Here is a 23549-nt window from a genome sequence, read left to right as displayed (position 1 = left end):
GTGAGGCAGTTGAAGCCCCATTCTTGGAGATGGTCAGGCTTGGTGGGGCTCTGGGCATTCTGACTTGATGAAGGACGTTCCTACTCACTGTGGGATGGGGTAGGGGGTTGGACTAGAGGCCCTTCCAACCCAAACCATTCTGTAATTGTATGATTCCATCTGCAGGATACATGGATGGCAATTTAGAGCACTGAGTTTCTCAGCAATGGGAAATGAAGGTAATGTTGTGCTGTAACCCAGACAAAAGCTTTTAAATACTAGCCTACAAGACTTCATTTTCATTTTGATGTGAAAAAGAAAAAGTTCTGAAATCTCCCACAGTTTGAATGGGGAGGAAACACATTTTCTGCCTACCTTTTCTCTCACACTCCTGAAATGGTACTGAATGGTTCTTCTCTAGGCAGACACATCTGGGAGACTGTTAGTAAGGGTCAGCCTGATCAGTAGATGGGGCTTCTTTATATTTTGCCCACTCTACTTATATTCTTTTTTGTTCCTAAAAGTGGAGTAGAAGGCAGACATACATACAGAGCAGTTCTATTCAGAACAGACATGCTTTAATCTAGCTGCTGGGAAAACAATTCCACTATTTACAAGCTGTCTCTTGTGTTGAAGCACTGTGGTTACCAAGGCTGTGTCACTTGCTATGTTTTTCTCATGATTATAATGCCATTCCCAAGTGTCCTGACAGACCTGTGGTCCCAATTTTGCTTTAAAACTTGTGCAAGTAGACTGTAGGGGACTGCTTCCTTAGAATAAAAGTTAGCACCTCATGAAGACACAGAGCACTGCTTCCAAAGACATTGATCAGGGAGCTGGAGCACCTCTCCTATGAAGACAGACTGAGAGAGTTGGGGCTGTTCAGTCTGGAGAGGAGAAGGCTCTGAGGAGACCTTATTGTGGCCTTCCAACATCTTAAGGGGGCCTACAAGAAAACTTGTGAGGGACTTTTTAGGATGTTGGGTAGTGATAGGACAAGGGGGAATGGAACAAAACTAGAAATGGGTAGATTCAGATTGGATGTTGGAAAGAAGCTCTTCACCAAGAGGGTGGTCGGACACTGGAACAGGTTGCCCAAGGAAGTGGTGGAAGTCCCATCCCTGGAAGTTTTTAAGGCCAGGCTGAATGTGGCTCTGAACAGCCTAATCTAGTGTGAGGTGCTCCTGCCCATGGCAGGGGGATTGGGACTAGATGATCCTTGAGGTCCCTTCCAGCCTTGACAATTCTGATTCTATGATTTACAGATTTTCTCAGCTTTGACTCAAATGGCTGCTTCCCTTCAGTAGCTCAGTCCATCTCCTGAACAACCCATGCCCGTAAGATTAGTAAATGAATTGGTAAAGGAATTTAAATGACTATGTGTGTAGACCATGACATTGTTTTGATCTATATTTTGCCCCAAAGATACTGCAACAAAGGTGTTATTTGTCACTAACTGCATCTGGAGCAAGGCACCTAATGTTCTTGGTGAGGAAACCTGGGTGCAGAGCAGGAGCTGCTAGGTGTTCGAGAGGGGACTGGACGTGGCACTTGGTGCCATGGTTTAGTCACGGGGTCTGAGGTGACAGGTTGGACTTGATGATCTTTGAGGTCTCTTCCAACCTTGGTGATTCTGTGAATCTGTGACTGAGCTTCCCTCTAGAGGCTGAACCCTGCAAACAGTACAGAGGTGAGCATGGACCCAGGGCTGCTCCAGGTCTGATCCACAAAGGCAGCACAGGAGTACTTAGAGAGACTCAAACATCACACTCAGTTCCTGTAAGAGACATTGTGTATGGAGAGTTTAAAACACAAACCAAGCATCTTACAACACAGTATAGTGCAGAAAATGACATTTCCAGGTGTATTTATTGAGAAATAGTAACAATGTACATAATTTTACAAGCTTTTAATTTTAATTTACATTTTCTTAAATTATGTAGGCCCTAATAAACTATAGTCTGCTAATACATGACAGAGACCCTTGGTTTCAATTACATCTCCAAATTGCTGCTGTTTCTGGGATTTTGGCTCATGCCACTTCAGCTCCTCTTCAGAGATTCTAAATACCATATTCATTTAGAGCATATGCCTGGTGTCAATCCTGTAAAGCAGAGATGACTTTTGAACCAAACCCCTTGATCTGCATACAACCTCACAGCTACAAACTAGTCTTCCTATCATAAGCCATGTCCATATTCTCCATAAAGTCTGCAATTCCAATTGGTTGCAGGTTTTCCCCTGCCCCAAGATGAAATGTGCTTGCATACAGGGTTTTGATTTGCCCTCATCTCTCTTGTCAGCGCTTACTCTGGAACACGTGCTGCATCTGCTTTAAATGTAAACACTGCTGCTCACACTGGATTCTAATTAAATGGGATCTGGGAGTTGGCTGCCACGTGTATCTTTGTGCACAATCTCCAGAGGCATCTAAAAAGAAGTGTCATTTTGAGTTCTGCCTGTCCTCTTTTACACATTTACTGAATTGCATGGAGTTACATCTATGTGAGCTACTACCTTGTGACTGAGGTCACACTGCAGTTGTATTCTGCAAGCTGACTATTCAAATGCCTAATGAACGTTCAAGTTCTGTATTGATTGAGAACTGTTAGAGTATCAGCAAAAGGCATTACATTCTATGCTTCATTTGCCCAAAATAATTGCAGCATGACATTGTGCTCAATCTTGGTTGTTGAGGAGAGGCTGAGGGAAAGGCAATTTCTGATTAATATGCTGCTGAATTAAAATCCACTCCATGTCAAAAAGATCAGCCTTCATCCTAACCTATTCAGATCCATCTGGAACAGTCTGGCGTGACTCTGCCTCTGCCTTGCTTATTTTCTCCTCTGTATTGTTCATGCAGGAAAATATATCACAGCAATTTCTATCTACAAGGTAGGCTTTCATTCAAGGATGCTTTTTACACACTTTTATTTAAAGATGCATAATAAGTTTTGCTTAGCCAGATAGCATTTGTGCTCTGAAATGAAATTCTGGTTTAGAGTTTTAGTACTGCAAAGCCTTTTGAGGTAAATCCTTGAATTTTCTTTGGGTGCACACTTCTGTGGATTATTTATTTCTATGATTAACTTCTGCTACTAACAGAATCCAAGTCATAATCAGAACTTGTTCACGCTGTGGAAAACCTCCCCCCTTTTGCCTCCACCTCCTGTATAAAAGTCCAGTATTAATAACCAAACCATACCTGCCACAGAGAGCTAAGTGCAACTGAGTGAAGGCACTGCAAGAGTTTTCTAAGAACTGACAGCTGCTGCTGGGCTGCTGCTTGTTCTTACATCTGATTAGGACAAGAACACTGAAAAGCTGAACAAATAACTTGAGAAATCATATTGCTTCATGCATTTCTATAACACTATGACTTGTCAAAAAAAGAAAAAGAAGATAGTTCACCAAACCATTTTTTTCCCCTTTGTTTATTTTGTCGGCTTTTGTTTTGTTTTATGTTGAGATTCTCCTGCAATGTTATGATTTTGGAACCTGAGAAGGGCTCTGTTCCTATTCCAGCAGAATTTTTGCACCTGACAAACTACAAAAGGCTGATACTACAGCTTTTTAGGAAAAATGTACTTCCAGGCTACATTTGACTAGACATGTCCTGTAAATATGAAGAAGTTATGCATATTTTGGGGTTTTTTTGGACACATAAATCTATTACCCAATAGCTAGTGAATAATGATTGCATATGTGGCAAGTCTCATGTGATGGCTTTAAACTTCCCAGTGACAACAAATTGTCATTAGTTTGTTGGGAGATGACTGGTTCCAACACGGTAAAGAGATTCCATTAATTCAAAGAGGATATTTGCCTTGGACTTTCAGTGGCTGCAGGCTTTCACCTACCAACTAACTTTCATACAACCTACAAAGTTTAAATCAACAAAGTTACTACCTGGTAACAAGACATATGGTGGCTTCACAGCACAGACAGGGAAGACCTTCACCTCAGTGCTGACTACTGCGCTTTGTGCAGGCATCCTAGAGTTTGCATTTAATATCTCTCGCACACACCTCTTTGCACAGTCAGAGCCAAAGCAACCTCAGGTGTCTCCACATAGAGTGTTAAAAGCCAAAAAGCAGTTTCCATCCCCTGCCATGAGAGATTAACCGCTTCCTGCTGTTTCAGGTGGAGTCACCATCCCTGGAGGTGTCCAAGGAGGGATTGGACATGGCACTTGGTGCCATGGTTTAGTAGTCATGAGGTCTTGGGTGACAGGTTGGACTTGATGATCTTTGAGGTCTTTTCCAACCTTATTGATTCTGTGATCCTATGATTCTTTAGAGCTGGGCTAATCATGGAGTGTAGATTAGCCTGGCCCTTATTGATTCTATGATTCTATGATTTAGAGTGCTCAAGCTGCACGTAGAGAACTGGGGACCCTGTGTGCAATGTGGGTCTCGTTCATTTTGCGAAGCTGAAAGGTAGCACGTTCAAAACTTGCAAGGTAATTATCACTGTATGGACTGCAAGTTTTAACAGATATGATGAAAATTAAGGTAATAGTTTTCTAAGTATTTCTTCATAAATTCCCTCCCTTATCTTCTCAGATGCCTGACATGCTATTGCAGTTTTTTATTCAGAAACATGTAGGGTTGTCGATGTGAAATATAGTTGTGAAATCCAAAACGGGACAGGAAAATCATGTCGACCGGCACCAGAAGACTCACAGATGTGGTACAGAATCAAAAAGCTACCAAAATGCTGTTATCTTTACCAGAGTGGGCTGTACTCCCCAAATGGCTGATGTTATCACGCCAGCAATTTCAGCAGTTTGTGTTGATCCTGGACATGCTCAAGGTAGTATAATTTGTGCATCTGACTGGTGAGAGGTTCTTTAGTAATTTTTCATTCCTAACGAACTTGTGCTTATTTCCCCGCTGTGCTTAACTCCACATTTTCACCTTCAAGTAATGCCACCTGCACACTTTGTCTGCTGAATAGAAATTTGCCCTTTTATACACAGCAGATGCACTCACTATATGGCTTTCTGTGGACTAAGTAATTAATGAATATGGCTCTTGTTGGAGAATCAAGAAACGGTGCTGAAGGTGTTAAACTTAATTTTTCTAGCTTTCAAGGCAGCGGTCCCCAGTATCAACCTCCCAACATACTCTTAACTTTCCTCAAGCAATCTGTGGAATTATTCAGAATCCAAATGAAAACCACAAACTTTCCTTTATTATATTTTGGTTTGTTTCTTACTGCAACAAACACTTAAATGCTTTGGTGCAGCCTTGCTCGCTCTTTGACTTCTGTGAATTTGAAATTTGGTCATGTCAAAAATTATCACAAAGATCATTATTTTGCTGTTGTTGTTGTTGTTGTCGTTGTTTATCTACATAGTTTTTAACCAAAATTACATTATAACACACAAACACAGTCTTTTCTTTAAGGCACAACACATCATTATGCACATTCCATTTGCCAAACTTATAAAAGAGACAATATTATATAACCCTGACCCTCCCCTGTCCCCCTTCCCTCCTCCCCCCAACCCCCAAAAACAAAAAAAAAAAAAGAAAGAAAAATTGCATCCACTTCCAAAATCAGCTGCTAATAAAGTCACAGTAAATTATTTTCACCAATAATTTACACAAATTACAGGTCTAGACAGGATTGTCATTATACAGTCTGAGTGCATTCCAATTCAGATTTTCTGGGTTAGGTAGGCTAAAGTCTGGTTCAAACCTCAGTGCTGAGAATATATCCCATTTTGAGGAATGTTGTTGAACACCACCTTGTCGGCTGGAGAATGCGTGTTGGTGCTTTGCCAGTTCGAGTCCTTTGTTCACTCCTGTCAGGGCTCACTTGGTGTGTACCAGCAACCTCCACAGTTTTCATTCATTGAAAAAAACGTTGCATATATAAGACCTTAGAGCTTCCTTATGCAGCACTAACGTTTTAACTCCATTCAGCAATCTGAATTCTTCAGTTTGGAATTTTTAATCCCAAACATTTCTTCCTTTCTTAAGACAATTCATATGTGGAAAGCCAAGAGGCATTGAATCACACATAAAAATTCAGTGTACTTGAAATATATATATATATATGTGTATATATATATACACACACACACATATATATATATATATAAAGGATTGCCAGCTTTAGAACACAGTTACAAATACTCTAGTTCCAGTGCTTGATGGAGAGCCAAGAGGTCCGAATGACTGGATATCCTCCAGAAAGGCATGTTGTGCTGCGTTTGTTAGAGGGGGGAAAAGGTCAGGAAAGATGAACCAGTGTGACAGGCCAGTATATGACACATGAGGCTAGTCAGATTACCACCACCTATTTTACACCACTGTCGTTCTGGATTGATTTTTGCTAGTACGTTACTGACAAAAATCAGACCAAAATAGATCTGAGCTTAATAGTTCAACTGAAGTGAAAATTATTAGTCTTTCCTAACATTTTCTTTGGGAGGAGCCCATTATTTAGTAAGGGCTATTTGGTTGTTGTTAGCATGCAAACCCCTAGGAAGGAGCATTAAGAGGAAATCCCTTTCTGCTCCTCCTTATTAGTCTTTTCCATATAACCAACGATCATTTAGAGGGCTGTAAGACTTTCATTAAAAGAGGCTTCAGATTCAACACTTTGAAACAGAATTGAATTACATTTTTCTCCATCTAGGGGGGGGAAAAGAGAACTCTCTTTGGATAAGAAAATAACAAATTTCTGGCTTAGAAAAGAAAAGAAAAGAAAAGAAAAGAAAAGAAAAGAAAAGAAAAGAAAAGAAAAGAAAAGAAAAGAAAAGAAAAGAAAAGAAAAGAAAAGAAAAGAAAAGAAAAGAAAAGAAAAGAAAAGAAAAGATAATTTGTGCTGCAAAAAAGCATCAGTATCTATGAGAGATGTAGATATATGCACCATTCTCCTCCAGCAGATCTTTGGAACAGGAAAAAAAACCCAACCACATACTTTCATGTTGTATTCAGATCTATTTATAATGTGCTATATTCATCCATCTCTCTGAATTCTTTATCTATCCATGCAATATAGGCAACGTTAAGAAAAAAAAAGCATGCCAGACTGGAAAGTATGCAATCCAACCACCTTTGTTTAGCACAAACTATAAAAGACCCATCACCAGTATTGTACCTATATTAAGGAACCATTTGGAATGAGCATTTTGGTTACTTTCGTTTTGTTTCCCTCCTTCCCGCTGCAAAATTAACAGGGCGCTTGCTTTTGCTACTCCTAGCATGGTATTTGCATTCTTTGTCCCATGTAGACATCATGAGGCAAAAATTTTCAGTCTCTGCAAGCTTCCAAGGTTATACTTGGGAACTGTGGTGCAAACGAATAACTTGATCTGTTTCTGAACATCGAAAACTTATCTGATGAAATTGAGACTTGAATAAGTCTCATGAGAAAACAGAGTATTCCTAAAGAAACAGTTCATTTTAGACACAGATTCGGTGCACAATCTCTATGTTGAGTTCTTTTTTCTTTGGCAGATGTGTCTTTCTCGAAGCAAATTATCTGTTCATCGAATTTGCTTCAGTACGCTACAGATCTTTACCAATCTCAGCAAAAACTTTGCACAGTTCTTTATGGTTTTCCACATTCTCGGTAACACTTCTCTTGAAGCTTCCCTGATTTCAACACTTCAAGAAAACCACCACCCAAACCTTGTGCCATAGCCCTTTATATCTCTTCTGTTTAATTTGCTTGCAAAGTTAGTCAGATATTTTTTTTTCCCCTCCAATCATTTTTCATTTCTTTTAAAAACAATTTTGCAACTTCGTTTCATTCCAAACCAAAGTGAGGCAAATGCTAGAATCCAAATGGTTCATTTTACTCTAAGTTTTTTAACTCATCATGCTCTTGTGGCCTTGCATCTGGGGACTAAAATTATTTGTCATTCTGCCATAGTGCAACACTGACAGAAATGCAAACAGAAAGGCTTGCATTAGTAGCTATGTATCACACCAACATTTCAGGAGACGGGTTACCTTTTTTGCTGCCTGTTCTTCTTCTACACCATCCCCAATTACAACATATACTACTTTTCTGCCAAACCTTTGCATTATTCGTTCAAAGCAACTTTCTTTTCCTGGAAGATAAATGAGATAAGAGTTCAGAGTGAAGTTACCTGATTAGCTGCATGTTCCTCATCTCGGCCATCTCCAATCACAACATAAGTTATGTTAGTGCCAAATCTGGACACTATACGCTCAAAACAGCTCTCTTTGCCTGAAAAAACAATGCACTACTTATTCAAGCTATCAAGTGAGTTATGGTAAAGACCTACAAGGGATTATTGTAGTGGCGAGACATTGTTACTACTGCTTTTGAAAAGTTCCCAGCCTTGGGATTTAGAGCCAGGGCTGGCAAGAAGCAATTAATTCCCATAGTAAAACTAAGCTGTTCCATGTAAAATGAAATGTCTTTCTCAATTGTCACAGGAAAGTCAGGAAGATGAAACAATTAGCAGCACTGTAAAAATGAACAGGTCAGCGAATGAATAACTGAATTCAAATATTTCCTTGTTATTGCAGTAATATTTCAAGGAAAGCAGAACATTTAATTCAATACTTATAGAATCATGTTGGTGGAAAAAGACCTTTAAGATCATTGAGTCTAACCACTGCCTCCTTCTCCACAGCAAGTGATGTAGCAGCGGAAAAAATTGTTCTAAGAACAATGGACAAGCAAGGTGAAATTAGACAACAGGTTCCTGTGAGAACTTCATGAAGCATTTTGGGTCTTTTGGAGGAATGTGGAAAGAAGTAAGCTAAGACAGTAACAATGATAAAAAGAATTGAAAGTGCAGTCATCGACTCATCTCATTGTCCAGGTTCAGTTTTGCCAACAAATGCTTCTACTATAGATCCTAAAACTGTCCTAATATGATGATTTCACTGTCTCCACGGGTGATCTCCACATTTAATTAACCCTTACCATTAGGAAACTTCTCTCCAACATGTGACCTACACATGCAAAGAAATGATCACCTATAGTCATACTTCCTAGCAACACAGAATAAGAGTATTTCTTTCCTCTCCACAATAAAATCATAAACTCACAGAATGGCTTGGGTTGCAGGGGACCTCCAAAGGTGGTGCAGCAAGGAGGGACATCCTCCATTAGATCAGGCAGCTCAGTGCCTTGCCAAGCCTGACTTTAATATCTCCAGGGATGGGGCCTCAACTACCTCCCTGGGCAACCTGTTTCAGTGTTCCACTACCCTCACGATATAGAACTTCCTCCTGACGTCCAACCTAAATCTGCTCTTCTCTAATTGAAAACCATTGCCCTTCATCCTATCACTACAGGCCTTCATTAACTCTCGCTTTCCAGCCTTCTTTTAGACCCCCTTCAGGTATTGTCTCCCCAGTCTTACATCCCAGATTTTTAGTCTCTTCTCACAAGCTCCTGATTTCTACATCTCTGATGCTTACTGCTCTTCTCTTGTTTTTTCTTGGCTGGCCCACAAAAAAGGGCTTATGATTAGGAGAAGCACTGTGAGAACCAGATTTCTGTGTGTGCAAGCAACAGCTGTAGCTAGTTTTCTGCTCATCACAGAGCAGAGATCACTGAGATGAAAAGTAGAGAGAGATCTTGTACCCAGTAGAATTTGCTGTGCTCCTGACAGTGACCATACTGTTCCCTGAAGGAATTCCTGGTGTAGAATAAATTTGACAGAGCCTCCAGGGGATGTGCTTCACTTCACCACCCCCTTCTGTGCTGTTAGCACCATTAATGCTCCTTCCTTAGGTCTGAGTGCAGTCTCAGTGACTGAATCCAACGTGTACAGGCTGTGTGACACATGACATTAATTCCAGAGGCTGCTCAGTATCAGGTTGTATTCGGGACACTTGGTGCCTTGACTTCAGTTTATGAAGTGTTTGAGGCATTCCTGTCTAGAAGACATCTACAGCTAATTAAACGATGACTGAGGTAATAGCTTTTCCTGACACTGTTACAGGATGCATTGTTTTTTCACTTGTGAATATCATTTAGGAAACACATTATAATGCTTTTGTTAATAAAGTGTCACATTCCATGCTATACGAAGTGTCATAGGTATAGAAATTAAACATTCCTGAATTCATAATGGGTAAATCACGAAATGTGCCAAAATGATCAGTCATTGTAGGCTGCACCATTTCACAGGAATTGCAACTTGTCTTGCTTTACAGGGAAATGTTGGATGCTATGTCCAAACCCCATGACTTTCCAGACTGTAATACACAGGAGAGAGAGAGTTATCAACAGCATAGGAAAGTGCTTTGTGGCATCCATCAGCACAGGTTCTGTTGGTGACAGTCATCATTACCATCACTGATGTACTGTGCTTCCAGAAAAAGCTTTGTCAAGTGGTGGCCTAGCTTACACGGAGCTGAAGGTCAGAGCAGAGTCTATTTTAACATAAGTTCTGCTTAGACTTGATTTCACAAAAGACTTTTCTTCATTTTATGTTTTCTGCACCATACAAAGGAGTTTCTGATGCTTTTAATCAGTATAGTTTCATAGTTTCATAGTTTCATTCAGGATTGGAAGGGACCACAAGGATCATCTAGTTCCAACCCCCCTGCCATGGGCAGGGACACCCCACACTAGATCAGGCTGGACAGAGCCTCATCCAGCCTGGGCTTAAACACCCCCAGGGACGGGGCCTCGACCACCTCCCTGGACAACCCATTCCAGGGTTTCACCACTCTCATGGTGAAGAACCTCCTCCTCACATCTAGCCTGAATCTCCCCACCTCCAGCTTCATGTATGGAGACCTTTATTCCTTTGGGCATCAGTGAAGATAAGCTGAAGTTGAAATTTATTGACAAACACATGCAATGCCTAAATCTTGCGACACTGTGTCAGGGAAGTGGCTTGGAATACATCCATTACTGGCAAACGAATATTGGCAATGCAGTGCTCTTAGAAAGGATGAAAGAATAAATGTCTTACCTATTTTTGTTGCACTGTAAATATTTTCAATAGGAAAAGCTCCTCCTAAGCTGTATAGCAGAACTTTTGCAAGTGCTGGGATGAGCTGGGTTGTTGTTACCAACACATTTACACAATTATTCCTAAAATGAGTAAAACAGTTAATGTTTAAATACCTTAAAATAATTTCTCAAATGCTGATGAGGTGAACAAGCTGTGGAAAGCCTAGTCAGGATTCCTCAACAATTACTTTTCACTCACACAGCAATGCTGCTCAGCATCAAGACTTACAGAAAAAATTAAGTACTTTTGACAAAACCCTTTAAAACATATGCAAGTCAGATTTGTAGGCAATATTCCACACTTCTTCATAAACACCAGGTCCATGAAGATGGGTTCACTAAAATGCAGACATTTCAGATCACCAACTATCTCCAAAAATTGGCATTCTAATGCTTTGAAAGCATCATTTTCATGTTAACAGTTACTTGATAGTAGGCACCAGACAAATAAATGTGTAAGGAGAAGTGAAAACATCATTTGTTACTCCTGTCTTGAGGAGACACAACCAGCCAGTACTCATTTCTGCACAATGACATCATTTTATTCACGTTTCAAGAGTAAGAATATTTCTGAGAAAAGGGAGAGTTAGGAATAGCAATGCTAAGCAAGAATCGAATGGGGAGGATAAAAACTTGAATAGAGAAGTTGTGCTAGCGGTTGCACAACAGAAAACCCAAGAGCCAGGCTACTTTAGGCTAAAACATGAGCCTGACAGCGTGAAGATGCAGCTGAGAGCAAATAGGTGTGATTTTTTTTCTCCTTCCTGGTTCTTTCACAAACACCAAGCAAGACCTTAGGCCATAATGTAACTTCTGCCGTAATATAACTCAATCTCCTACAACTAACACATAGATGATGTTAGCAGCCTCATAAGTAGCTTCTGAAGCTTTATAGCTGCACAGCTTTTTAAAGACAAGACAAAAGACAATGATTTTAACAGTCCTGAGAAACTGGTAAGTTTTCCAGGCTCATCCATCAAAGCTCAAACAGCCTTCATTACCAAATGTCTTTTTGAAGACCAGCAATTCAGCCAGAAATGCAGAGCTAAACACAATAGATTGCATGCATTACCCCCACTGCCTTTTTCCCCCCTCGAAGTGTTTAAGACACTGTTAAACAAACAATCAAGAGTTAAACACATTACAAAAGTTGTTAGGTTTCATCTAAATTTTTCACCTTTTCAGGTTTGTTCTTTCCACTTGATGCTGAGTCTTTACCCAGACATGTTTGGAAGTCAAGATGGCTTAACTTTGTTTTTTATAATGGTTTAAAACCAGCACTTTTGGGGACTTCTAATAATATACATATTGCAAGGCTGATTAAGTAGCAGCAGTGTTCACAGTTTTATTCTTTCAAAGGAACAATGCATTTTATGTCTCCTTAATAGAAACCCAGACATTCACCTCAGTTAAAACAGACTTTTGGTCTTCTGAAAACTTAGATATACACTTAAGCCTACTGGTTTGTCTGGCAAGACAGAGGGCAAATGCTTTTTTTATTCAGGGATCTACACAATATTTATGTAACACCATGAATAGTGACAAACATTGGAGGACAGAACAGGGAGACAGGGAATTCAGAGGATGCTGTCCAGAAGCTAACAGATCACAGGCTGGTTCAGAACTTCTACAGTACCCTTTCAATGTATGCAGGGACATTAATCCTATCTTAAAGGATACTACATACTAACTTTATGAAATGTTTGACTCACTGAAAATTGAATAAGCTGTAAATTAAATCACTTCCCATGGATTTTTACCTATGTCCTATTAAACAGTTGTATTAGACCTGATGTGTTTTAAAGGCACTGATTGATTGTAACTTAAAATGTCCAAAAAATAGCTGTTACAAGTCCAAAACTAGAAACTTCTTTAGAGTAGACCCAAATACATACCTTGTGCTGATAATTGACAGCGATTTAAGTGCATTTGTTAGCCAGGAGTCTGTTAGAGCTTCAATCTCTGCTCTTAATTGCAACCATGCATCTCTTTTAGCGGGACCCAGGAGTCCTTTTACGTAAAAAAAGCAAGAACAGAAAACAAACGAAATTAAATTCTGTATTAGCTGGAATGTACAGATTTTATAGTAATAGTTTCATTTTAAATTTCACTAGAGCTTGAAAAAATCATCAATGGGAAATTCTATTGTCTTCAAAGCTTGGTAAAGCATTCAGGTTTTTATCTGTACTTCATTATATCAAGGGATGCCGTTGAGTGTTGTAGTTAAGAAGCAGTTGTCTGAGGTGGTTCTTATATTTATTCTTTTTCTATTTAGATACTTTTAAACTAGCTCCACACATGCATCTTATTCTCTAATAATCAGAGGCAGGGACAAGAAGATCCATGCCATTGGGATAATATGCAAAGACACTTCCAGAAGAAGACACTTCAGAATAAACTTGGCCTTTGCAGTATCTGCATCAATTTAATACTGCCCTGCTTATAACTCTGGACATAGGTGAACCTCAGGTTACACATATGGAAATGCATTTGTTTGCTGATGACTTGCTCTTCATGTCCTGTTGTAGTCAGTAAGCATAGCACCTTTTATAGCCCTGCAACAGCTGTACATCTAATGTTCTCATATCTCGGTTGGTCCCTTAAAACACCTTAAAATTTCCTTTTGGCTATAAATCATCAGATTTTTAAAAACACCCAGAGTCTATTGAATGTTGAGACAAATGTTCTTTGGAATCAAGTTATTTTAAATTTAGATTTGGTCCTGGAAAAGCAGGGAAGCAGGCTTCACGACCTTTAGTAGCCCCCTTCTCTTTCACACCCCGTGTTCCCGAGAAGTGATGATGACTGTCCTCAAGAATCTGCAATGAAGCGACCTAAAAATACCTAGTTTGATCTAGCCTTCTGTTGCCTTCTAGCAGTTATATTGAAATAGAAAGAGAGATGTGTAATAAAAAGATTATTAAAAAAGCTTGGAAGCAGAGGATGAATGAACAAACATTTCATTGTGCCAGCGATGGAATGCATTTCAGAAGCAGTATTAGCGGGAGAGAATAAAAACCTTATTACAATGTACTGTGCATTGCCTTTGCAATGATGCTCTTAGTGTGCTTCCTCTTGGACTTAAGCTCCTACTAGTGTTAGATGTTTTTATGAAATACAGAAGTTTTAGCATGTTAGATGCCTTAGGAGGTATAAGGAGGCCCAGTGAACTTGTAGATAAGAATGTTTCAGGTATTATAGAAAAACTCTTCTCATAACACCAATGAAGGGCAAGGCAGAGCGAGTGAAAGCCAATCACCTACTATCAGCCTTTGGACCTATTGCTTATTCCTGTGGCAAGTAAAGACTCTGAAATACTATGAGAAAACACATGCATTTCAGATTGACATAATAATTGCACTGTTTCCTGTTGACATGGGACTGCAGGAAGGGATAAAAGAACATCATGAGGGTGAGCTTCTGAGTTTCAGGTTCCTTTGTAAAATATTTCAGGTGAGTTGAAAAAAACCTAGGGAATGGTAGAGCGTTCACCTGGACTCCTTCCCAGTTTGGGTTAGCCTCATTTTATCCTCAAACGTGGCTATAGCAACACTTGAAGAATATTAAGTATTCCTTGTTCTTACAGTCTCTTCTTGAGGGAGTCAGTTGACTGCCCTCCGCAGAAGAAGGCTGTCTGTCTCTGCAAGTCACATAGGACTCTCCAGAACAGATTCTTTCAGTTCTGCTGCTTGATTTCCTATAAGCCTGCTGGCACAGACAAGGCTGAGTCCATGAATGAAAACATTCACAAGAAAGCTCTCAGATTTCTTGCTAACAAAATTAACTGTGTAAGCTACAGGGTCAACAAAAGGGGCTAGTGGCATAGCATTACTAGTTTTCTTGCATCCACTGGTGAAAACAGACTAGCAGACACCCAGCAGAGTTTATCAGGCAGTGTGTTGTTACCAACTGCTTTATGAAAATGTATGATGGAAAACGCCAGCCACAACCAATTTCTGATGTGGAAACTATACAATCTCTTTCCTAAAATCACAGCATATTTAAGGTGGCACAACAAATCAGTAAGGTGAGTATAACCAAGCTGGGTCTGAAGGAGAAAAATGAGCTCTATGGAAGCTAAACAAAACCCTGCATGGTTTCCCCATATCTGGTTCTCCTGCCATTACAGTCAGCCGCTTTCAACAGCCCATGCTCTAGTCACATCACTTTCTGTTCACCATAGCTTCCAAAGCACATTCCCTTGGTATCAGTTAATTTTCATGAAGTTTAACCTGATCAGCACTCTAAATTGGTTTTGACAAACTCACCTCCTATGTTGTTCTTGTAAGTATTATACAACTCTTTTACTCTTCTGTAACGGAAAGCCAGCTTCCTCATCCAGTCAACCCCTCCTCTTACACCTGTTGGCAGACAAAGGTTTGCACTACTTGCAGCTGCATGGAAGCCATCAGTTGCAAAACTGTAGGTACTGCAAACACCCAAAATACAGTAAAAATAAATACAATGTATTCCTGTAAATGCTCAATTTATTCAATCTTTCAAGAAAAAAAAAACAAACAAAAAAACGAATACTATATCTCACCTTAGGTCTTGTCCATTATCATCAGAAGAAACATCATCTATATGAACTTGATCACACTCCTGTTAAAAAAAAGCCCAGATGATAAACTGTTTTATGTATGCTCACCATACGCTAAGCACAGATGAAGAACCGATCGGTGCAGGCCACTAACTGCACCAGAAGATGGCGCTATAGGTACACCTACGGCTTCCTATCGCTATCAGTTTCTTTAAAAGACTACGACTTTCAGCTCCTACACTGTAAATTATTAAACCAGAGCTTTAGAAAAGCAATGCGTAATTTTAGCGTGTTTCTAGATTCAAATCATTTTAATTGCAAAACAGCCCCAACAATTTCAAGTCTCTTTTACAGTCTTTTTAGCCTACTAATATTTAAAAACCATCTAAACCTTATTTCCCCACTTCTTAAAAGCTAGTGATGACAAATCTCAACAGGCATTATCAGCTCTGTTAAATCTCTGCGAGTTTGGAGGCTTATCATATTCTTTTATCCAAATGCCTGAGGCTGGAAAAATCACAGATAATCAAGCAGTCCTGGCAAACTTCATGATTTCCTGGTTTTGGAATGGATGGAAGTAACTCAAGGGAACTGAGGTACACTGGAAAACTGAACTCCCCTCCAAGATGGTTTTATAATTGGGATAGCTATCAAATAAGCTTTTGTGCACAGGGGTTACAGCAGAAAGACAGGAAAATGAGGGGGAAGCACAAATAAATAAACAATCTACCAAGCAGCAGTAAATATGAACAGGCATTGCATTAGTGTCTTCTGTAGCTGCTACAATTAACAGCTTAACTGAAGGATGGAGGCCTTTGAAATTCAGTGTATGGAGATTTTACTTTCTTGTATGCAAGTAAGTTTAAAAAAAAATGAAGTAGCTGATTAATATAACCTTAAAATAATCAATGAAACATTTCAAGGAAGCATTTAAAACTGCTCCTCAGCTAATGTTTTCTGGTAATTTAACCTCATCATGAAGACAAAATGAGGTTGGGCTCTCTTGTGCCTCAAAATAAGTCATTTGAGTCACTCATGCCAAATAAAGTTGCTGACAAGCAGCACTTGATTCAGACTCCCTGTGACATGCAGGAATATGCAGTCCCAAGTCTCATACCAATGCTAAGTTGTCCAGTTAAATATGAATGAGGGAGTGATTTCCAAATGTGTATGACACAAGTTCCTAGACTGTGAATATGAGGAAACAAGATTTCTTCTTTCTGTTTGCTTTGTACCAAATGAAAACTTACCACTTTTAACCAAATGAAGTTGTTGCAAAAATAAATTAGCAGTTTTGGTATAAAATAAATACATAAAACTTCAGTTTGAAGTACATTATTTTGTTGCATCGTACAAGGAATCATAGTTTGAAATTTGTGTGATGACTAAAAGAATGAGGGGCCAAGCTCTGCACAATGGGATTAATCCATTAAGACAGGCATGAAAGAGCTGTGCTCATGGAACAAAAATGAATCTTTCTTCTCCCCACTGGAGAAATAAAATTGTCTTGTGTCTTTCTGAGGCAATTATCTTGAGCTGTAGAATATTTTAAAGAATCTGCTTTTGGATGTAAATGTCAGATACAAAGAGAAAGAAAATGGGAAGCAGCAGCTGAAATGAAGGATTAGTTTCTTTATCCTTATTTATTTACATTCCAGAAAAAAAATAAATACAACTCTACTCCACCCAGTGTAGAAGAAAGACTCAAAAATAAGATGGAAGTCCCCACTGGGACAAATTCTATGTCTATATTTTGCAATATCTGGCATCCTAATCGCCTTCACAGATTTCCCTGGAACTGGTCAAAGCATAACACAATTTCCAAAGCTTAAAAATCAGTCCTGTGGATTTGAAGATGTACAAATTAAATGGGGGGCACACAGAAACCCTGAGGACTAAGAAGGAGTGTCTGCTGCTGTTTGGGTGTTCTCAAGGCTTTCAACTACATTGTCCCAGCCTTGAAAATTCCAGGTAACTGTTCTGCTGATAATGCCATTATTAAATTAAATATGAGCAGGTGGCAAAGGCATAGCTGTTTACTTTGATTTTATCTCATTTTGTTCATTGACTCTAGGAAGAGGAGATAAGGGGAATGCACAGCTTTCTGATTACTTGCTCCTTGCCCCTGCAAGAAACTTCTTTAGTTTGAAAGGGGATCAAACCCAACAGCTTCCTCCTTTCCTTCCTTCCTATTCTCCTCTTGGACCTATGGCTTATCTCCTCAACCTACTGGCAATACACATTTACTGACCAACAACAAACATAGGTGTCTGTCTCTCTTTGCTTTGCTTTACTTTGTTTTCTTGTTTATTAACCTACTTAACCTACTTAACTAAAGTGTTTACATTTTACAGATTCACTTATGTGGTGTGAAAAAAACATTTTGGGGAAAAAAAAGAAAGAAGAAAAGCAAAGAAAGAAAAAAAGAAAGAACAGATGGTTTGAGCAGATTTGAGACAGTTCTCTACTCTTCCCAAAAAGGAACAGAAAACTGGTGGTGAATCACTACATTTGAGCTTCTTTGTGAAAGATACCAAACACTTGCAGGGAGGAAGGACATCAAGCTTTAAATGTTAAGTTAAAATACATTTCGTATCCTCTATAGTACTGGCTACACTCAAATCCCAGAATCTCATTGTCAGTGCAAGGTCCAAAACTAAGAAAGATAAAATATATTTCCTACTACTGAGAGTGGAAGGAAGGAATCTAGGTACAGTTAATTGGCTTTTGCTTGCAGCAATGCTAATTTAAGTTTTATCTGCATGCAGTCAATTTTTTTGCAGTAATTTTTTAGAGCCTGAAAATTTGAGACTACAGAATCAACAAATCATCCATAAAAATTACTCTCCTGGAATGGACAATAATTTCATTATCCAGTAAAAACACTGACTCACCACACTGAACATGGAAATGTTATTACTGAGAGGATATTCAGCACCGTGCTCTCCCAGGCGATACAGAACAGCCTTTTTTTATACACATGTACCTCAGGCTCTGTTAAAACTAATTCACCCTGCCTCCCAAATTCTGAGGCTGATCTAAATCTCAATTTTTTATTGCAAATTTTATTTCAAATAAGAAAAACAACAAACCACTTATTTAGAATGTGGTAGGGTCATCATCAAATTGGGAACATAATGCAGTTTATTTGAAAGAAATGCTTTTCATCATCATCACCACGAGAGTAGAAGGGGATAATGGGGTTGGAAGATTGATGTCCAAACTCCTACTTGCAGTTTGCAGATTTTTTTTGTGGGTTTTCTGCATGCATGTATGCCCCATCAACATTTTTAAAGCTATCTTAAAATTAATAAAATAACCTTAATTCTATTCCTTACCTAGCTGAGAACATTAGCCAAGGTATTATTACAGAACTGAGTCCCGTCTCTAGGTAGTGTTTAGGCACATGAGCACTAGAGCACTAGACTCCTGTTTTCATGGCAAAACACCAAATGCCCTCCCAAATGATATTTCTCAAGCAAACTAAAATTTATACACTGAGAATGAAACAGTTGGAGAACAGCCTAGCCTGAAATAACAGTGCATCTTGGCTGATTAGAACATGGGTTACTGGGTCAGTGGGGAATGTCTCAGCAGATTGGAATTTCTGCATCAGCAGTCATTGTAGTGAGACAGATTTGCATAGGCTAAAGAAAATTTTATTTTTCCATGTGACAGCTTTCAATAATTTGGTTATTATTACTGGGCCCTGGTATGAAGTGTTCACAATCAAGACGGAAAAAAAAGAGAGCTTACAGGACGTAGGGGATGGACTCAATGTTACTGGAATATAAATTCATTAGTACACTATGCTTGTCCTGTCTGGAGCCATGAGGTTAATTGTTGCTTATGAGAGTTGGTTTTGAAACAAAGATGAATTTGGGGATAGGAACTACTTAATTTCAGAGGGCTGGAGCACCTCTCCTATGAGGACAGACTGAAGGAGTTGGGGCTGTTCAGTCTGCAGAAGAGAAGGCTCCGAGGTGACCTAATTGTGGCCTTCCAGTATCTGAAGGGGGCCTACAGGAAGGCTGGGGAAGGACTTGTCAGGATCTCAGGTAGTGATAGGACTAGGGGGAATGGAATGAAGCTGGAGGTGGGGAGATTCAGGCTGGATGTGAGGAGGAGGCTCTTCACCATGAGAGTGGTGAAATCCTGGAATGGGTTGTCCAGTGGTCGAGGCCCCATCCCTGGAGGTGTTTAAGCCCAGGCTGGATGAGGCTCTGGCCAGCCTGATCCCAGTGTAGGGTGTCCCTGACCACGGCAGGGGGGTTGGAACTAGATGATCCTTGTGGTCCCTTCCAACCATGACTGATACTATGATACTATGATACTATGATATAGAAATTGGTTGTAATCAAATCAGATCAAATCGGTTGAATCATGAGATTCTCCAAGAGAGTCCCCAAGGAGTATTTTTGGATTTATCAGAAACAAAAAAACCTGCTTGGATTCTCTGCAAGCTCTGGAATGAGCTAGGGCGTGAATTTTTGGACAAGATATTAAAAACACCCCATGAAGAATATAAAAAATGTGATAATCCACCTATGACTGCTGAACCTCACATCTACAAACAAAGAGGTGTGGAAAGAGGGCAAGGCTCCTTTTTGCTTAGCACTTGAATTCAGTACTAGATTGAAGGACTCTGGATGTATGCTACTGAGTGGCTTAAAATTCACTGGGTGCCACATGAACTCTGAACATGTAAGGGCAAATGTCTGCTAGAAAGAAATTTAAGCAATGCTTTGAAAAATTGATTTGGAATCTACTCCCAGTACAGGGCACTAGAAGGAGAACATGCAGCAAATGCACTTGCATTGTCACTAAGACTGCAATGAAATATTGACTGCTGAAGGCACGTCCATGGCTTTACTTCCTTAGATTTCTGCTGCTAGGAAGAAGTGCAGCTCAGATATAAGGAAATGCAGATCCTGGTTTCTTGACTTAAAAAGAGTTAAGAACAAAATGCAGTCTGCAAAGGATGACAAAGACAGCCACAGCCTGGCACCTTCTGCTTTTCTTATTGCCCACAGTAGACAAAGTAACAAAAGTGCACACTAGAGAAATCAGTGTCCCACTTATCCTCATTTTTTCTATTCACTTACCAGAAACCTTTCTATGGCATTTTAAATAAAACCACAGTCTTTCCATTGCCATTAGTGGCAAAATATCTGTCCATGCTGGAAACTCTGGGTTCCACTACAACTAAGAGAAGTGATTTAGACCAGGGTAAGGACTGAAAAGCCCAAAGTTTAATTTGAAAACTATTCTTCTCCCTCTGTCCCTTATCACATGTGATATCACTCTCCACCATTAACAGATTTGAACTCCTGGAGTGAAATGGAAAGTCTGTGAAGCTCAGCTGTTGAGCCTCCTTCCCAGATTCCAGTCCATCTGTTGTGTTCTTCTGACAGGTGAGTAGTCCGCAGTGGTTACTCCCCAGGAAGAGGTCTCTGTTTTCTGAGCAGATGCTAAATTGCACACCTTGGGCACTTTGTGGCAAAACATGGTTTTGTCATGTTACTTTGGGAAGAGACATCACTGATGAGTCCCAGCTCTCTGATGCTGCAGTCTTTGAGGTAACTGAAGAATATCCTACCTTTGAGCAACAAAGTGGGATGGTGGCCATAAGGCTGTTCAGGTATGTGAAGAGAAGAACATTGTCTTTTGAAAGCAAATGCAGAGAACTTCAAAAGAAAGAGCAGGAGGCAGATATGTCTCCCGCCTGGAAAAGACTGCAGACAGCTCTAAATCCATGGAAAACAATAAGATGGCCATGGGACAAAGAGAGGAAAGGGTAGTCTCACCCTGTTTAATGGAAGGACTCTGGTACCACAACAAGTCACTGTCACCAGGCTAACATCTCTCTGATTAGAATATGACAAACTCAAAGTCTAGACAGGCAGAAAATGTCACATGCAACAAATACTAATACACAGCAAAACCACTGTGTTAAAGACCCAGGAGTAATGGTGATTATGATGGTTCTTACCTCTAAATCATTAAAAAATAAATGTGTGTCCGCAAGATTAAAAATCATTTCTTCCATTCGCAGCCCGAGGGTCACTGCCATTGGTGGATCCTTAAAAAGTAGAAAGCAAGGTTAACTACTTAAAAACATTTCTATTATATCAGAATTACTTTTAAAACTGCTGCACAGAGTGTTTTGAAGAACTAACACTGCAAGAAATTTATGTAAAATCCTTTTATTAGTAAGCTATTTTAATACAACACTATAAGAAGGGACTACTGAACCTGTGTGAGAACATTTGGGCAGCTGGGGATGTTGAAATGTCAATTTTTTTGCAAGTCAAGGCATTTGCAACCTGATTAAAATGACAGGGGAAACTCTGTTGGCCAGATGTAAACCTGCATAAAGGTGCCTGTAAATGGGATAAACTCACTAAAGATACATCCAAGAAAACCAGTATTTATTACTATGAAAATACATTAAATTTTTCATCCCTGATTCCTTTATAAATATATATAAGTATCTTGCCTGTCAATTGTGGGCAGAAAAGAATTTGAGTCACAGAGCGGTAACTAATTTTTTTGATCCAATGCTCTTGAGTCAGCAGCAGAGGTAGGAACAAAAGTACTTGGAGTCGGAGTGGCTGGAGAGCTCCCAAACAGAGAGGGACCTGGGGGTGCTGATTGACAGCTGCCTGAATATGAGCCAGCAGTGTGCCCAGGTGGCCAGAAGGGCCAATGGCATCCTGGCCTGCATTAGGAATAGTGTGGCCAGCAGGAGCAGGGAGGTCATTCTGCCCCTGTACTCTGCATTGGTTAGGCTGCACCTTGAGTACTGTGTCCAGTTCTGGGCCCCTCAGTTTAAGAAGGACATCAAAACACTTGAATGTGTCCAGAGAAGGGCAACAAGGCTGGGGAGAGGCCTTGAGCACAAGCCCTATGAGGAGAGGCTGAGGGAGCTGGGATTGTTTAGCCTGGAGAAGAGGAGGCTCAGGGGTGACCTCATTGCCTTCTACAACTACCTGAAAGGTGGTTGTAGCTGGGAAGGGGTTGGTCTCTTCTCCCAGGCAACCAGCACCAGAAGAAGAGGACACAGTCTCAAGCTGCACCAGGGGAGGTTTAGACTTGAGGTGAGGAGGAAGTTCTACACCAAGCGAGTCATTCGTCACTGGAACGGGCTGCCCAGGGAGGTGGTTGAGTTGCCATCCCTGAAGGTACTCAAGAGGAGATTGGACGTGGCACTTGGTGCCATGGTCTAGTCATGGGGTCTGCGTTGATAGGTTGGACTCAATGATTCTCGAGGTCTTTTCCAACCTAAGTTATACTGTGGTACTTCATGTAACACCCAGTTCACTGTGCAGCTCCTCTAATCTCTTGTCTTTTCTTCCCAAGTTTTGGGCGTACAGAATTACTTACCAAGATCGTGCTAAACTGGACTAGGAAAGTTAGTCGCCTCTATGAAATGATTACTTAGTAAGAAATTATCCTACACTGTGATAGGAAGGTGTGATTTCAGAGGTCTTTTCAATTTATAATGTCTCTGCTTTAGAAAAATACAAAAGATAGATTGAGTCTATACCTATTTCCCCACATGAAGTTTCACTTCACATAAATCATCACTGCCTTGCCTATGTTTAGGCCTATATCCCTTTCCCACACTTTCTGCTGCTCTAATAAGTATCTTCAAACCCTGTACTTGATCAATCTCTGTCTCACTATTTGCCCTTCTTCCAAGCAGGCATTCACATTTTCAGGCTCTCCTTTATGATTTTATTGCAACAGCTCCTCTGAGAGCATTTAGTATACAGTAAATGTGAGATAATTAATTTGACTTTGCTAGGCTTGCTAGGAAAGAGGTTAAGCCAATTTGCATTACCTTACATTTGTTTCAGAGCAAGAACACACATAGACACTTCCTGATGCTTAGCTGACACCTGGTAACTAGTTTTATCATTCCCAGAATTATCTGCCAGAGTTTGTGGGGTTCAGTAAACCTTCTTAGGTGTTCTGCAAGGGATTTCAGAAATTGATGTGATCCTTGTTGAAGTAAGAAAAAAAATAAATCAATCTGTATTTATTAATTTAAACT

The 23549-nt window shown here is 39.9% G+C and overlaps 1 protein-coding gene across 1 annotated transcript in view; it reads right to left on the bottom strand.

The window, feature by feature from the left end:
* Positions 1-1828: 1828 nt before the first annotated feature.
* The window catches only part of EYA4 (EYA transcriptional coactivator and phosphatase 4), a 183362-nt gene continuing 161641 nt past the window's right edge, over positions 1829-23549 (bottom strand). The window contains exons 14-20 of the mRNA XM_068149808.1: positions 21483-21572; positions 15494-15552; positions 15219-15379; positions 12846-12960; positions 10910-11031; positions 7953-8053; positions 1829-6196 (exon numbers count right to left, since the gene is read on the bottom strand). Of these exons, the coding sequence (XP_068005909.1) occupies positions 6116-6196; positions 7953-8053; positions 10910-11031; positions 12846-12960; positions 15219-15379; positions 15494-15552; positions 21483-21572 (729 nt within the window). The 3' untranslated portion in view covers positions 1829-6115. The remainder of the gene's footprint in view (positions 6197-7952; positions 8054-10909; positions 11032-12845; positions 12961-15218; positions 15380-15493; positions 15553-21482; positions 21573-23549) is intronic.

This window comes from Melanerpes formicivorus, unplaced genomic scaffold (assembly GCF_026170545.1).
Source record: "Melanerpes formicivorus ecotype bairdi unplaced genomic scaffold, bMelFor1.0.p_v2 SCAF_2, whole genome shotgun sequence".
In the NCBI taxonomy this organism is placed as follows: Eukaryota; Metazoa; Chordata; class Aves; order Piciformes; family Picidae; genus Melanerpes; species Melanerpes formicivorus.
The sequence above is the reverse complement of the archived record's forward strand: the minus strand, read 5'-3'. Positions and strand labels throughout refer to the sequence as shown.